The sequence below is a fragment of the Prinia subflava genome, chromosome 14 (assembly GCF_021018805.1).
Source record: "Prinia subflava isolate CZ2003 ecotype Zambia chromosome 14, Cam_Psub_1.2, whole genome shotgun sequence".
NCBI lineage: Eukaryota > Metazoa > Chordata > Aves > Passeriformes > Cisticolidae > Prinia > Prinia subflava.
Genome location: NC_086260.1, coordinates 9,360,807 through 9,373,521, shown reverse-complemented (window position 1 = coordinate 9,373,521; position 12,715 = coordinate 9,360,807). Strand labels below are relative to the sequence as shown.

Here is a 12,715-nt window from a genome sequence, read left to right as displayed (position 1 = left end):
ATTTCTGGACACAGCGGCCACCCCAGCTCTGTCACAACAGCAGCAGCTGCGGCCCCGCGGCTGCACAAGCACATTTCCAGCGGGACGCCTGGAGGATTTGTCCCACACCTGCCAGAAACGCTCATTTTCCCACGCAGTTTGAGCACACGGGTTACCCAAAGCCAGGGCAGCCCCGGCCGGGAGCGCTCCGGCCCCGCCAAACCACCCAGCCCCAGCGCCCCTGACCGGCCCAGACCGCGCCAACATGGCGGCAGCGCCCAGCGCCCGCCCTCAGCAGCACTGTCGCGATAGCGCCGCGCTTCCGCCGCGCTTTACGGCAAGGCCGCCCGGGGAGGAGGCGGCCGCAGGGCCGGGGCCGCCATGGACCGGAGGAAGAAACCTCTGGACGTGGCCGCGTCCTCGGTGAGTGACTGAGCGGGGAGAGACAAAATGAATCCCTCCGCCTGCCCAGGAGGCTTGTAGGGCTGTGAGGTGTGCTCCGCCGCGGGGCTCCCGCGGGCGGGGCGGGCCTGGCCGGCGCAGGCCGTGAGGATGCGCTGGTGCCGTCGCTTCCAGGGAGAGCAGCGCACCGGGGAAGTGCCGGCGTTCTGTGTCCTCGCCTTAACCCGCTGTGATATGCAGTCATTGCAGCAAATGCGGGATTAAAGGGCTGTGGTAGCGCCGTGTGTCGCATATTGGTCTGTGACAGTGTCGGGGCTGGGATTTTGTCCCCTCACCTTCCTGACCAGGCACACGCCCTGCGCTCCAAACCCGAGCCTGCCGGGCCTGGATTTGCTGGCATTCCTGATGTAATGATAAAAGTACGCCATAAATAAAATAACAGGGAAAAGAGCTTTTCCTAAGAATCAGGTGGTCTGTGCTGTGGCAAATTAACTTCCCACCCTTAGGGATGGTGAGGTGCTGCCCCTCGCTGCTCTCCAGGACGCTCACAAGAGGTGCTGCCGAATACTTCAGATGAAGAGTTATGTAAATAGTTAATGTAGGTTAGTAGTTAATAGTGAAATATTTTACATTGAATTTTTGGATGATCACCTCTAAGCAGAAGGGAGAACAGGTGATTTTTACGACACTGCACTTCATTGTCCCAGGGACATGAAAAGCAAATGCTTTAGTGAGTGGGACAAATATTAATACCAAAGTCTTCCACTTCCCTGGTTTAATGTAAATCTCTGAATTTTGTTGTCTGTAGGACTTGCAGGAAAAGTATTACAATATACTCTTCCAGACTAGTTTTGTAATTCCAAGATATGACACCCCTGCCCATGTTGTTTCTTAATAAAAGCTGAGATGGACCTTGGTCACAGGTGGCAATACTACTCATATATTTATTTTAAAAGAAGAAGAAAGAAAATCTAAAACTGTTAAACAGTACATAAAGCAGTGGGAAAAATATTTTTGTGATAGCAAACTTTTATCAATTCTTTTGAGACAGGATTTTATTAACTATCAAATGGTTAAAAGTTTCCCTTTCATATTCAGTAGTGTTTTTCATTGCTTCTTCTCTATTTGTTTGCCATTAGGAGGCTGGTAAAATCTAGACAGAGCTATGCCTCTCTCATCCTCATTATGTAGCAAAGGATCAAGGATATCTTTGGGGATTGTTTCAATCCCTAATCATAATTTGCATTCTGTGGTTTTTTATTTTGTTTGCTGTAAAAGGTGATCTTGGTGATCAGATCAGTGCTTCAAAGTTCCACATAAAAATGCAATCAAGTGCTCCTATCCAAAACCAGACTGTTTTCATAGAGATACAGGTATTTATTGCAGTAACTCATGTCTCTACATGTGATTTATGTGTTGTTTTGCTGGCGGTGTAGCTGGTAGATCTCAAAGCCGAACTCTTCCGAAAGCAAGAGGAATTCAAGAAAGAAAAACTACTGAAAGATGCTGGCGTCTTTGCAAAGCCCAGAACCTCTAATAAGGTAAAAAAATCTTCCATTGTTGTTTTTGTCATTCTTTCTCCTGAAAGTAAGGAAGTTAATATTCAAATCTAAATAGTAGTAAATACTCAGAGCTGTGTTTCTAGTCAAATATAAAATGTACGTGATGAGAACGTTCTTTAAAGTTCATTTCCAGGTGAGATTCCTGTGCACAGCAGACAGTGTAGTCTTGTGCTTATGCCTATCTAAATCCTCACTTAATCTTCATTCCCCAACGATCCACACTCCTTAATTATAGGAAAAGATATTTCTTTTCTTATTAGAGGATTTTCTATGATGCCACAGGATGGAGGATGAGAGATTCTTCTAGAGCCACTGAATTTCTTTGATAAATGCTCTGCTATCTGTGGTGCACAATAATGAACACACAATTATCTCTCTTGTTTTGCTCTATCCTACACTTCGGGTTTTGTTCATTCTGTAGCTTTCTAGAAGCAGAATGTGCTGTTCCTGCCATATTTGAAGCACATGCAGGATTTACAGTGTTATGCTGCAAACAGGCCAACTGATTGTAATTTTTATCTAAAATGGGGCAGTAGAGAATAGAAGCCATTTTTAGCTTTATTAGTACATATTTAATTAGCAAGATTGCATGACTGGGTTCTTTTAACCCTAACATCTTTGCCAGAATAGATTCTGTCTGATTTCTGAGTGGCTTTGGGTTTTTTAGCTTCTCAGCCTGCCCTTAACTGTGATACTATCTTGCAGCCTGGGTTAATTCATGACATACCTGCTGCATCCTACAGCACAATAAGGTGTAAGATGTTATTTACAAAGTCTTCCATGATTGATGTGCACTGTTTGCATTATAGAGTTGAAATATTTTTTTAATTGTTACCATTTCAATATTTTCATCTATTTGTTTATTGTTACAAAATTGTCCTTTTTAGAAAGCAAGTATCTGGACCAAACAGAACACGGGAGTTGCAAATCGAGCTGCAAAAGATGTTGAGCAGAAGGCAGAAGAGCAGGATATATTGGATCAATCAAGGTAGCTCTTAGGCTCTGTAAGAAAGGAATGCTTTGCAGAATTCGTTTTTTGGTATTTATAAAAGCACAGAAAGAGGTTTTTTTAACCAGCAGTTCTCATTAGACCAGCCAGTAATTCCAGCATCATCCATACATTTTGCCAGTGGTGTACAAAATGCATCCCAGCAGTCTTATGCTCTCATGACCTCACATTATCACAGCTGTCTAAATGTGTCAAGTTACTGATTTTTTTCTAAAAGTCATCTTTAGAACTACCAGCCAGTGCAGTGCAGCAACATGTTAAAATTCTGTAGCAAAGTGTTTCTTGGGCATGACAGAAAATGGCTCACATTTTTCAAGAATTACCTCATTTTCTAAATGGATTGGTTGTACAAAAACATATATGTTGAAAATGCCATTTATAAACTATTTGATGTGCTTCTGTAAGCAGTTCCTTGCTCTCTGAAATTCCAGAAATCAGCTAAGGTTTTCTCTTCAGTTTCTAAGATTAAGTGTAACTTTGTGTTATCTCTTTTTTTTTCTTGTAAAACTGTCTTTCAGTATCTGCAAATAATGCTTTAGCTTCCAGTATTTATCTGAAAGACCACAGTAATTCGATAAAGGTAGAATTCTTGTAACAACATTTTTCTGCCTACTTGACAAATTACATTGGAGACTAAATTTGTAACTTCACTAAAATTATTTTCAATATAAATTCTGGAACTGGAAAAGATTGTATCTTCAGAAATGCCAGTAAATGTTCAACACAGAAGCCAGGCATAAGTCATCTTCTAATAAACAGCTCAACACACCCAGGATTTTCCTGTTCCATTTATCTAAGGCTAAATAGATCACTTTAAACTGTGCTTGGAATTGGCAGGATTGCAAAGGTAATTTTTTTTTCTTTTTCAGGAAGAAGCTTGAAGAGAAAGCAAAGCTGTATGAGAAAATGACAAAAGGAGACTTCCCAGGTGAACAATACTATTCCAAATTATTGGAATTATTATACAAACTGATTGGCATGGTTTATTCCACTTTGAAAAGGAGAAAAAATACATTTACTGGAGAAAAAAAAACCTTTTGAAGGACAGCCTGACCAAGTAAAGCACTAGGGGCTTGTTTCACTCATTCATTAAGTGAATGAACTATAAGTGGATGGGCTATATTTTGGTTTTTCAATACAGTATCATAGAAAAACAAAAAAAAAATGTTCTCCATTGTGCAATCTTTGGATTGCATTGCTGATGCTCAGTTATGCATTCTAATTGTTGGGCCTTTATGAGGAAAAGAGGATCAGGAGAGGAGTCTGGCTGGTCCATATGTAAATGGCAGTCGTGCAGCTAATAGGGTTAGAGAATGCTAATCTGTTCCTTTCTTCTCTCACACATTCAGTCCTTCTCAAAAAGTTATTACTAATACAGAATACAAATCTCTTTGCAATTAATCTGTTTTCTTTATCAGTGTCCATCTTCATCCACATGACCACACCACTTTCCTCTACTTTTATAAAAAGTACCCTCATGAATGCTTGCTTCCTGCCAGCATACCAAATGTTAAGCATCAGAAAAGTATTTGAGGTATCACATGAGAAATCCTTTGCTTATGAAATAGTTATCGAGCAGAGAATGTTTTGCTGCAAAGAATGCAGCCTTTTCTGTACTGCACACATCGCTCTGAAACTTCAATTCAGAAATAAAAGTTATCAGTGTGGAGCCAGTTGATAGCTCTGGGCTTTGTTTGGCACTGAATGAGATTTAAGTACTCCCCAATAGTGTGGTCAAGGGCATCGCTGGCAGCTGAGAAGCTGATTGTAGCTATTTGGTATTGATTTTGTGCTCAGTTCTGCTCTTTTCATGGCTGTTCTCTAAGAATCGATTTTCTGCCATAGATGAAGAGACTGAGGATTTGTACCTGGTGGATTTCACTCAGAAGATCATAGACAAACAGCACGAAGTACAGGAGCTGCAGCAGAGCGAAGCTGCCGGGAAGACTTCAGAAAGAGACACAGATGAGGAGGAAACTCTGCCTGAAGCAGACATTCCACCGCCAGAGGACCCGGATGAGGAATGGTTGGTGCTGCTGACTGGGCTCATCTGGCCTGGCCACTCTTATTCTTGAGAGTTGCATGAGAAGATACTTTTCTTTTCCAAAATGTGTGAAGTGGCACCTTTGTTTTTCTTGTTTAATACTACACATTGACAAGGAAGTGTTAACAGTCTTTGATATCTCCTATAAAGACAGTCCACCATATCACTTTCATTTCCACATAGGTAACACTGCAATAGAATCCAGGATCTTGAGAAACTGCAGTGAGGGCAATGTACTATAGGGGGACAACATAATCACCTCTCTTATTTTCTTGCATAGTTTATGCAAGTACTCATAACGGTATTGGTGCCATTTTATGCTTTGATGTCCTGAATTGGAATGTATTTTAGCAAAACTTGAGGATTTTATAGTATTCTTCTTTCCTTCTTTAATTGTGAGTAATTTAAAATATGAGCAGTCGTTTCATTGTACAGCCTTCTCTTAAAGGAGAAAAACTGCTTGGAATAAGAACACAATTTTCAGCATTTCTTCCACTTTCCTGCAGCACAGCAAATAGTCTCTAACAGTTTTTTGTGTCATTCCAAGTAACCACTAGTTTTTCATCTGAGACATTATGAATAGTTATGAAACCAGTTCTGACTAAACATTTTCCTTGTCCATTTGTTTAAAATGTTTGTGGAACAAGAGATTTTACTTCTGGTAATCAGTTTAAACCAGTAGTAACCAATACAAAACAGCATCCCCATTCTTCAAATACTAAACTGTAGATATCCTTAGAAACTATGTAAAAGACTTAGTAAAAGCACAGATCTTTAAAAGTTTGGGGGTTGGGAGCTAGATTGCCAGTTATACTTTTTCAGATGTAATATTCTTTAGAATGGGATAATTGAGGCAGCTTGATGCTAAAGAACTTCCTACATTACAGGACAATAAATGTAGCTCTTAATAGCTTTTCCAACAACTCTAAATCAGGTGCTCAGTACTATAAAGAGTTGAATAAGAAGCACAATAGCTTCAGAGGAACATTTTGCTTGTGCTTTAGTCAGCCTTTGTTATGCCAGTTGAATGCACACTATCAGTCTGTTCTGAATGGCCTTTAGACCAATAATTGAAATGTATTGTAGCGATTTCATATCCACAAGAAGTCAATGCTGCATCATTATCCTCACCATGGGAAGCAAACAGTAGGCTGAGTTCTATTTTGTTGTGAAAACTATGTGACATTGTTGCTTTTGAACATCTTTTACACCATTTTATTGCCCAGGCAAACAGGAGTCTCAAAGGGAGATTGAATAAATGTCTGGTAGAACTGTCATATGCCCCACTCAGAACTGTCCTCTTAAACTAGGAGTGTGTTAAGTGAAAAGCAAGAGCAACTCTCAAACAGAGATAGGTTGAGAGGTGTCAAGTTCTCTTTGGAAAGAGATCACTGCCTCTGTCTTCTGGGTAAGACTTCTGTCAATCTGCAAATACAAGTTTTGCTTCACATTTCTTTTTCCTTCATTACAGGGTTGATTATGTTGATTTCTTGGGCCGATCTAGACGCTGTATGAAGAAGGATTTACCAAGCCTACTTAAAATGGATCAGGAACTTCAAGGCAAAAGGTGTGGTTTCTCTAATGGAGCTACATGTTCCTCTCAGTATTTAACATACTGTTTTTTAATGAGAAGGAAGAGGGGCTGTGCTTTGTCACCCCATTCTCAATCCAGAGTTGATGTAACTGCTTTCTCTAGATTTGCATAATTTGCAGAGAGGGGTTTTTTAATAAATTGATATAGCAATCTCAGATATTCGTTGAATCTTTAAAAACCAGGGTCCTTGTATTTCATTATACCTTCCATAAAATGCCGGGAAAGTGATTCCTGCTTCTGTTTAACATGGAAACTGATGAGAGTCTTTTAGCGATTCCAATTCTTTATGATGTTCAAAGTGAATTTGTTAGACCTCCATTTGTTTGCTTTCGTTCTTGTGTTAAACAGCTGTTTAACAGCTTTTCTGTTAAAATTACTTCCTTATTAATATTTGAATATTATTATTTTGCTTGGATCTCTTGGGTAAATGCATACCTTTTTGTTACTTCAAGTACCTTTCATTTTCTCACATTAAATCGGAAACGTTCCTATATGTGATTGCTAGAATCCCCACAGACGCCAATAACTGATTATTCTATCTCCCATTCTGTGATTTGATAACTATTTTATAAAGCTTCTGAGAAAGGATATGATTTTGTCTTTTAATAACATGTTCTACCAGTACCTTGTTTTAGAGGCAGCTTTGTATTTCTATCTTGATCATGTACAATAGTCATCAGCATTGTATCACTAAGTAGTGTCTACATCCATCCGTGTTTTCTGGAAATTGCAGTAGTGGATCAAACCAAATCATACTTGCACTGTTTGGTACTGACAAACTGGTAAATTCTGTTCTGTAATCCTTAATTTTTTTTTTTAATTAGACAAGAACCTGATGGGAATACTCTGTTATCTGAAGACATGAGAAGAGAACTTCAGAGGCAGCAGTGGGAAAAGGAAGAAGAAGAAGCCCTCAGAAAACCCATGGGACCCATACATTATGAGGACATTCGAGAAAATGGTACACTGCCATCCTTTATATCACTTACCTTTGTATCACCAAAGAGATCAGTTGTAGAGGGAGCAAGGGAAAGTTACTTCCTCAGCTTGTATGGCAAAGTGTAGCTGTGTAATAACTGTTGAAAGTTACCAGTTCATAAGTCTAGATCTATTTTTTCTTCAAATTGCATTTTTCTCAAATGTTTCTCTTCCTCATCCTGTGTTCTCCTTCAGGAATCTTCACTTTATGTATCATCTAAAGCAAGCCTTTTTTAGCCATCTAAAACTAGTGTAGTGTTGGGAATAATACCACATCCGAAAGCAGACTGCCGGGAGGCTGTAGTTATTGTCAATTATAAACTGAATCTGACTTGAACCTATTGTTTTTCTCCTTTCCAGAGGCCAGGCAGCTCGGTGTTGGTTACTTTGCCTTTTCTCGGGACCAAGAACTCAGGCATAAACAACGGGCAACCCTGGATATGCTGAGGGAGCAGGTATGAGAGTGAAGAGCAGACTGGGCTGTGAGGGCACAGTGCTTTCAGTGGTTACTGTCTTTGATTTGTTGTGTAAGTGCTGTGTTAGGTGATGCCTGCAACTGACTCTAAAGAAGCCAAAGAAATTTGGCTTCTTTTTTCCTGTTGAAACCTGGTACTTGATTAGGATTGCTTTTAATTGTTTTGTGAAGGAAGATCTGTACTTGTTTATAATAACCAAGGAAGATTAATTAATTTTTTTCTTTGCTGTTAAGACACTTGACCAGAGAAATAAACGTGAACAGCTGAAGGAGAAGAGGAAGGCAGCTCTAGATGCAAGGCTGTCCAAACTTCGAGCACGGAAGATTAAAAAGTTAAGGGAAGCTGGATTAGAGGAAGAGGCAGAAAAACTGGAGAATGGAGGTATGATTTGTTGCCTTTTTAAGTTAAATACTTGCTATTTCACCTTCTTCTTGATCTATGGAGAGACAGATTCTAATTTATATTTAATTTATATTCAATATATTGTATTTTGTGTTCTATATATACAATTAACATAACTGTTAGGATAATGAGAGTTGATGGAATTGTGTGTAGATATAAAATCATGCCAGAAATAGTTTAATAATGCAGATAGAAATATGGTATATAGATTGTAGCCTTTTTTTTGATTCACACCTGACAGCAGGAATTACATGGGTTAATTATGCAGGTTGAGGTTAGAGCTGTTGACATTGTACTTTTTTCTTCTATGAAAAAAAGGCTTTTTCTTCTATGAAGATGAGGTAGAATAAGTGGTAACAAGTCAATTTTTATATCATGCAATATGCACTGTGGCAGTTTCAGTGCAGTCTGTGATTTTGAGATACAGCTGACTCTAGGATTTAGGGTAATGAATTTGAATTCTAGTCCTGTCTCTGTGCAGTCTCCCTTACAACACTGATAGTCAACTTGTACTGTCTGTTTCCCACTGGAAAATGTAGCTAATATTTCACTGTGTCACTAAGTGATTAACTGTGAAGTGTTCTGGAAATGAAGAACAGCATCGTGCCACTGCTCGCTGTTACGGTTGTTCAGAAGAATAAGAATGCAGATTGTTTTCTCCAGTAGATGAACTAGAGATGCTGTTATTATTTGAGATAAAGGGAAATAAATGTTCTTATTTTTACCTGTGAGTGTCATACAGGTTTTGTTCTGTAACTGACAATCTCTACTATCTCTTCCTGTAACACAGAGGTGAAAGGTGCTGCTGAGGAACCAGAACCTCCAAGAGTTACTGCAGCGAGTAGGAAGGTAGAGGTTATCATCCAGGAGAGGAGAGATACAAAGCCTGGAGTGCCTTATGTCCGAGAGTGGGATAAAGGCAAAGGTAAGGAAATGCAGATTCGGGAACATCGTTGGGAAAGAGCATTTCTGTTTTGTGACCAAAGTATGGTAAGACTGAGAAGCACAGAAATCCTTTCTGCCTTGGTACGGATGACTCTCCAGTGTCCAGGGCAGTGACTAACAAGGATGCCTTAGTATCAATAGCTGCTATAATGTCCCCAAAATTTTTCTTCTGTGTGAATTACTGCATTTCTGGATGATCTTGACGGGTTGACAGAATGACAAATTCTGTAGTTCATAAGATGTACAGTGTGAATTTTCTTGATATATTCCTGTGGTTTGTGCTACCTGATAGCAGGATGTATCACACAAACAGGTACAACACGATACTAAAACATGATGCAAGCAGAGACCACTTCAGTGCCTGTGTCCCCTTTTGAGGCATCTTCCTTGTCACAAATTGATGGCTGTTTTGTAGATCCTTCCCAAACCTATTAACTCATTTTGCACTATTAATCTAAGTTCATGCACATTTTTCTAATCTGATGCCTGACTTCTAAGTAAAAGCAAACAAGGAATAAGCAAAGCAGATAAATGCTCACCTTCTTTAGTACTATAACAGCACTATTCCTCTTCTATGCAATACTGGTATTTCCAGATTCTTCTTACTTCTCAATCTTTATGTTCCATTAATGAACATCACTGTGAGGGAAAACTTCATGGAAAAACTCAAATATGATGTCCATAAAAGTTCCATTAAAACCCCAGACTTTCAGATCCTATCTCATAAATCTTTATCCTGTCTGACACTATTTTTTTCCTTCCTCTGAGGAAGCCTGGTATCTCACTAACACCCAGGCAGCACTGCAGCAAGTACTACACGCAGAAAGCAGAGGACAGTTACTCTAAAATGCAAAGTGAACTAAAGGTGGTTCACTGTAGGAATCTCCACTAGATTCTTGTATTTCCATGTAGTATGGGGTGGAAAAGGAACTTCAGGTGTCTTTACACAGTTGCATCTTTTTTGTTTGCCAGTTTGTTTTCCCTCCTGTCTGATTGACCTTCAGATCTTGAAATCTATGCTAAATCTACCATTTTCCTGTGTCTAACAGAACTGATGTTTGGACAATGGGAAAAGAAACAGGAAGAACTTAGAGATGAGCGAGACCCAGAATTTGCACCGCCTTCTGATTACTTTTTGGGACAAAAGAAAGATGATTATTACCGAAATCGGAATCTGAACAGTTCTGAAACCTCCTCTGAAAAACTGGAAACAGAGAGAGCACAAAACCAACAGAGGCCATCAGGGCAGGGCAGTGGCAGCAGCGCTGGAGATGTGCCACCATCAGCACAGGCTTCCAACAGCAACGTTCCAGACAAGCCAGGGTCAGCAGAGCCCGGTGGCCGTGACGCTCAGGGCGTGTCATCAGCAGAGGATGACAGCAGCGATGACGAGGACATGCTGCCACCAGCGCGGGCGTATGGCTACGGTGCCCGAGGTGTGCCGCCACCACTGCGGGGCTACGGCTACAGCGCCCAGGGCGTGCCACCGCCCATGCCAGCCTACGGCTACGGCACGCCCGAGGTGCCCTTCCCAGGGCAGGCCTACAGCTATGGGGCACCAGGAATGGTGCCACCAATGCACGGCTACGGCTACGGCACTCCTGACGTGCCGTTTGCAATGCCAGCTTATGGCTACGGCACCCAGGGTGTGCCACCAGGAATGCAGACCTGTGCATGCAGCACCCAAGGTGTGCCACCAGGAGTGCAGACCTGTGCATGCAGCACCCAGGGTGTGCCACCAGGAGTGCAGACCTGTGCATGCAGCACCCAGGGTGTGCCACCAGGAGTGCAGACCTGTGCATGCAGCAACCAAGGTGTGCCACCAGGAGTGCAGACCTGTGCATGCAGCACCCAGGGTGTGCCACCAGGAGTGCAGACCTGTGCATGCAGCACCCAAGGTGTGCCACCAGGAGTGCAGACCTGTGCATGCAGCACCCAGGGTGTGCCACCAGGAGTGCAGACCTGTGCATGCGGCAGCCAGGGTGTGCCACCAGGAATGCAGACCTGTAGCTGCAGTGGCCAGGAAGTACCACCAGGAACACAGGTCTGTGATCTCAGCAGTCGAGATGTGCCACCAGGAATACACCCTTGTGGATGCAGCAGCCAAGATGTTCCACCAGGAACACACATCTGTGGCTGCAGCACCCAAGAGATGCCACCAGGAACAGACACCTGTGGCAGCAGCACCCAGGATGTGCAAGCAGGAACGCAGGCCAGTGGCTGCAGCACTCAGGATATGGAACCTCCAGTGCAGACGGACAGCAGTGATACTCCAAATCAGGAACCACTTTACCAAAGTTTAGATGACATGCTCTCTTATTATAGACAAGTGACTTGAGCTGAGCAAAAAGATGAGCAAGAACCATGATCTAAAGAACTGAAATATAATTAATTCTGTGCTCAGCAGAATATTATTTTCCCAAATATGGGAAAAATAAGTTTCTGTAAGTACATGAGAATAAATCTCCCAGATACCTAAGCTGTTTTACATCACAGCTATATTTTGCCCAGTTGTTTTTCTTAATTCTTACCTCTTCACTAAAATATAACTTTGACATTTACACCTGAACTTAAGGGTATAATAATTACTTACTTTCAAGAGATAAACCCCTTTAGTTGTTTGCTTCTAGCTGGCTTCTGGTTTGGAGGTACTACAACTTGTGACATCCACAGAAACAATATGGAAATGGTAGGTCCTCTGCTGGTAAATACAGAATTATTTTGTTCCTTATTTAATCTCCTGTCTTTTAGAGGTGCCAAATATGATCTAGTGAACAGTTGTGGTTCTCATGGCCTGTGCATTCCTGAGGTCCATATGTAGCTCATAATTCTGTGCAGCATTTTAGAGTGGAGACATTGCAGAAATGAATAAATAATGATGGGTAGGCTAAAAATAAACACATCATTGAAGCAGAAGCCTTGACACCTGAAATTGCTGTCTTACTGGTTGAGAAAATCCTTTCATAATTCTCCAAAAACTATATTTTTCTTGTGTAAGGAGGTATATATATGGCTTTATTTACTACTTTTTTTTCCCCAAAAAATGTGATACTACAGTCATTAAATATAAAAGCAGACCAGTATCTACCAAACCTTTATTTCAGAATCTTAGTAAATGAGAATACTTACTTGCCATGTAGAAGGCTTTTATTTCTGAAGGTAGTTTAGATCACTCCACTTGTGTTTTAAAAGCCTCATACAAGGATAAGACCTAGAAAAGCAGGTTAGAATGGGCAATTGCATAGATTGTTAAATGGCAGAGGTGAAGTCAAAACAGTGAACATTTAAATGCAACAGTGAACTGGCCAAAGAGACGAAGCTGAT

The 12,715-nt window shown here is 41.1% G+C and overlaps 1 protein-coding gene across 1 annotated transcript; it reads left to right on the top strand.

Moving 5' to 3' along the window:
* Positions 1 to 250: 250 nt before the first annotated feature.
* On the top strand, positions 251 to 12,307 carry CCDC174 (coiled-coil domain containing 174). The gene is made up of 11 exons (XM_063411689.1): positions 251 to 402; positions 1,818 to 1,922; positions 2,831 to 2,931; positions 3,822 to 3,880; positions 4,798 to 4,978; positions 6,468 to 6,563; positions 7,415 to 7,551; positions 7,929 to 8,023; positions 8,278 to 8,425; positions 9,237 to 9,371; positions 10,441 to 12,307. Exons 1-11 carry the CDS (start codon positions 361 to 363, stop codon positions 11,727 to 11,729), a joined length of 2,388 nt encoding a protein of 795 aa, XP_063267759.1. The 5' UTR covers positions 251 to 360; the 3' UTR covers positions 11,730 to 12,307.
* The last annotated feature ends 408 nt before the right edge of the window (positions 12,308 to 12,715 follow it).

Excerpts from the sequence above, each read along its gene's own strand:
- CCDC174 (XM_063411689.1), top strand. The coding sequence starts at position 361 with ATGGACCGGAGGAAGAAACCTCTGGACGTGGCCGCGTCCTCG. Across the intron at positions 2,932-3,821 it reads GATATATTGGATCAATCAAG|GAAGAAGCTTGAAGAGAAAG; the intron begins GTAGCTCTTAGG and ends TTTCTTTTTCAG. Across the intron at positions 7,552-7,928 it reads TGAGGACATTCGAGAAAATG|AGGCCAGGCAGCTCGGTGTT; the intron begins GTACACTGCCAT and ends TCTCCTTTCCAG.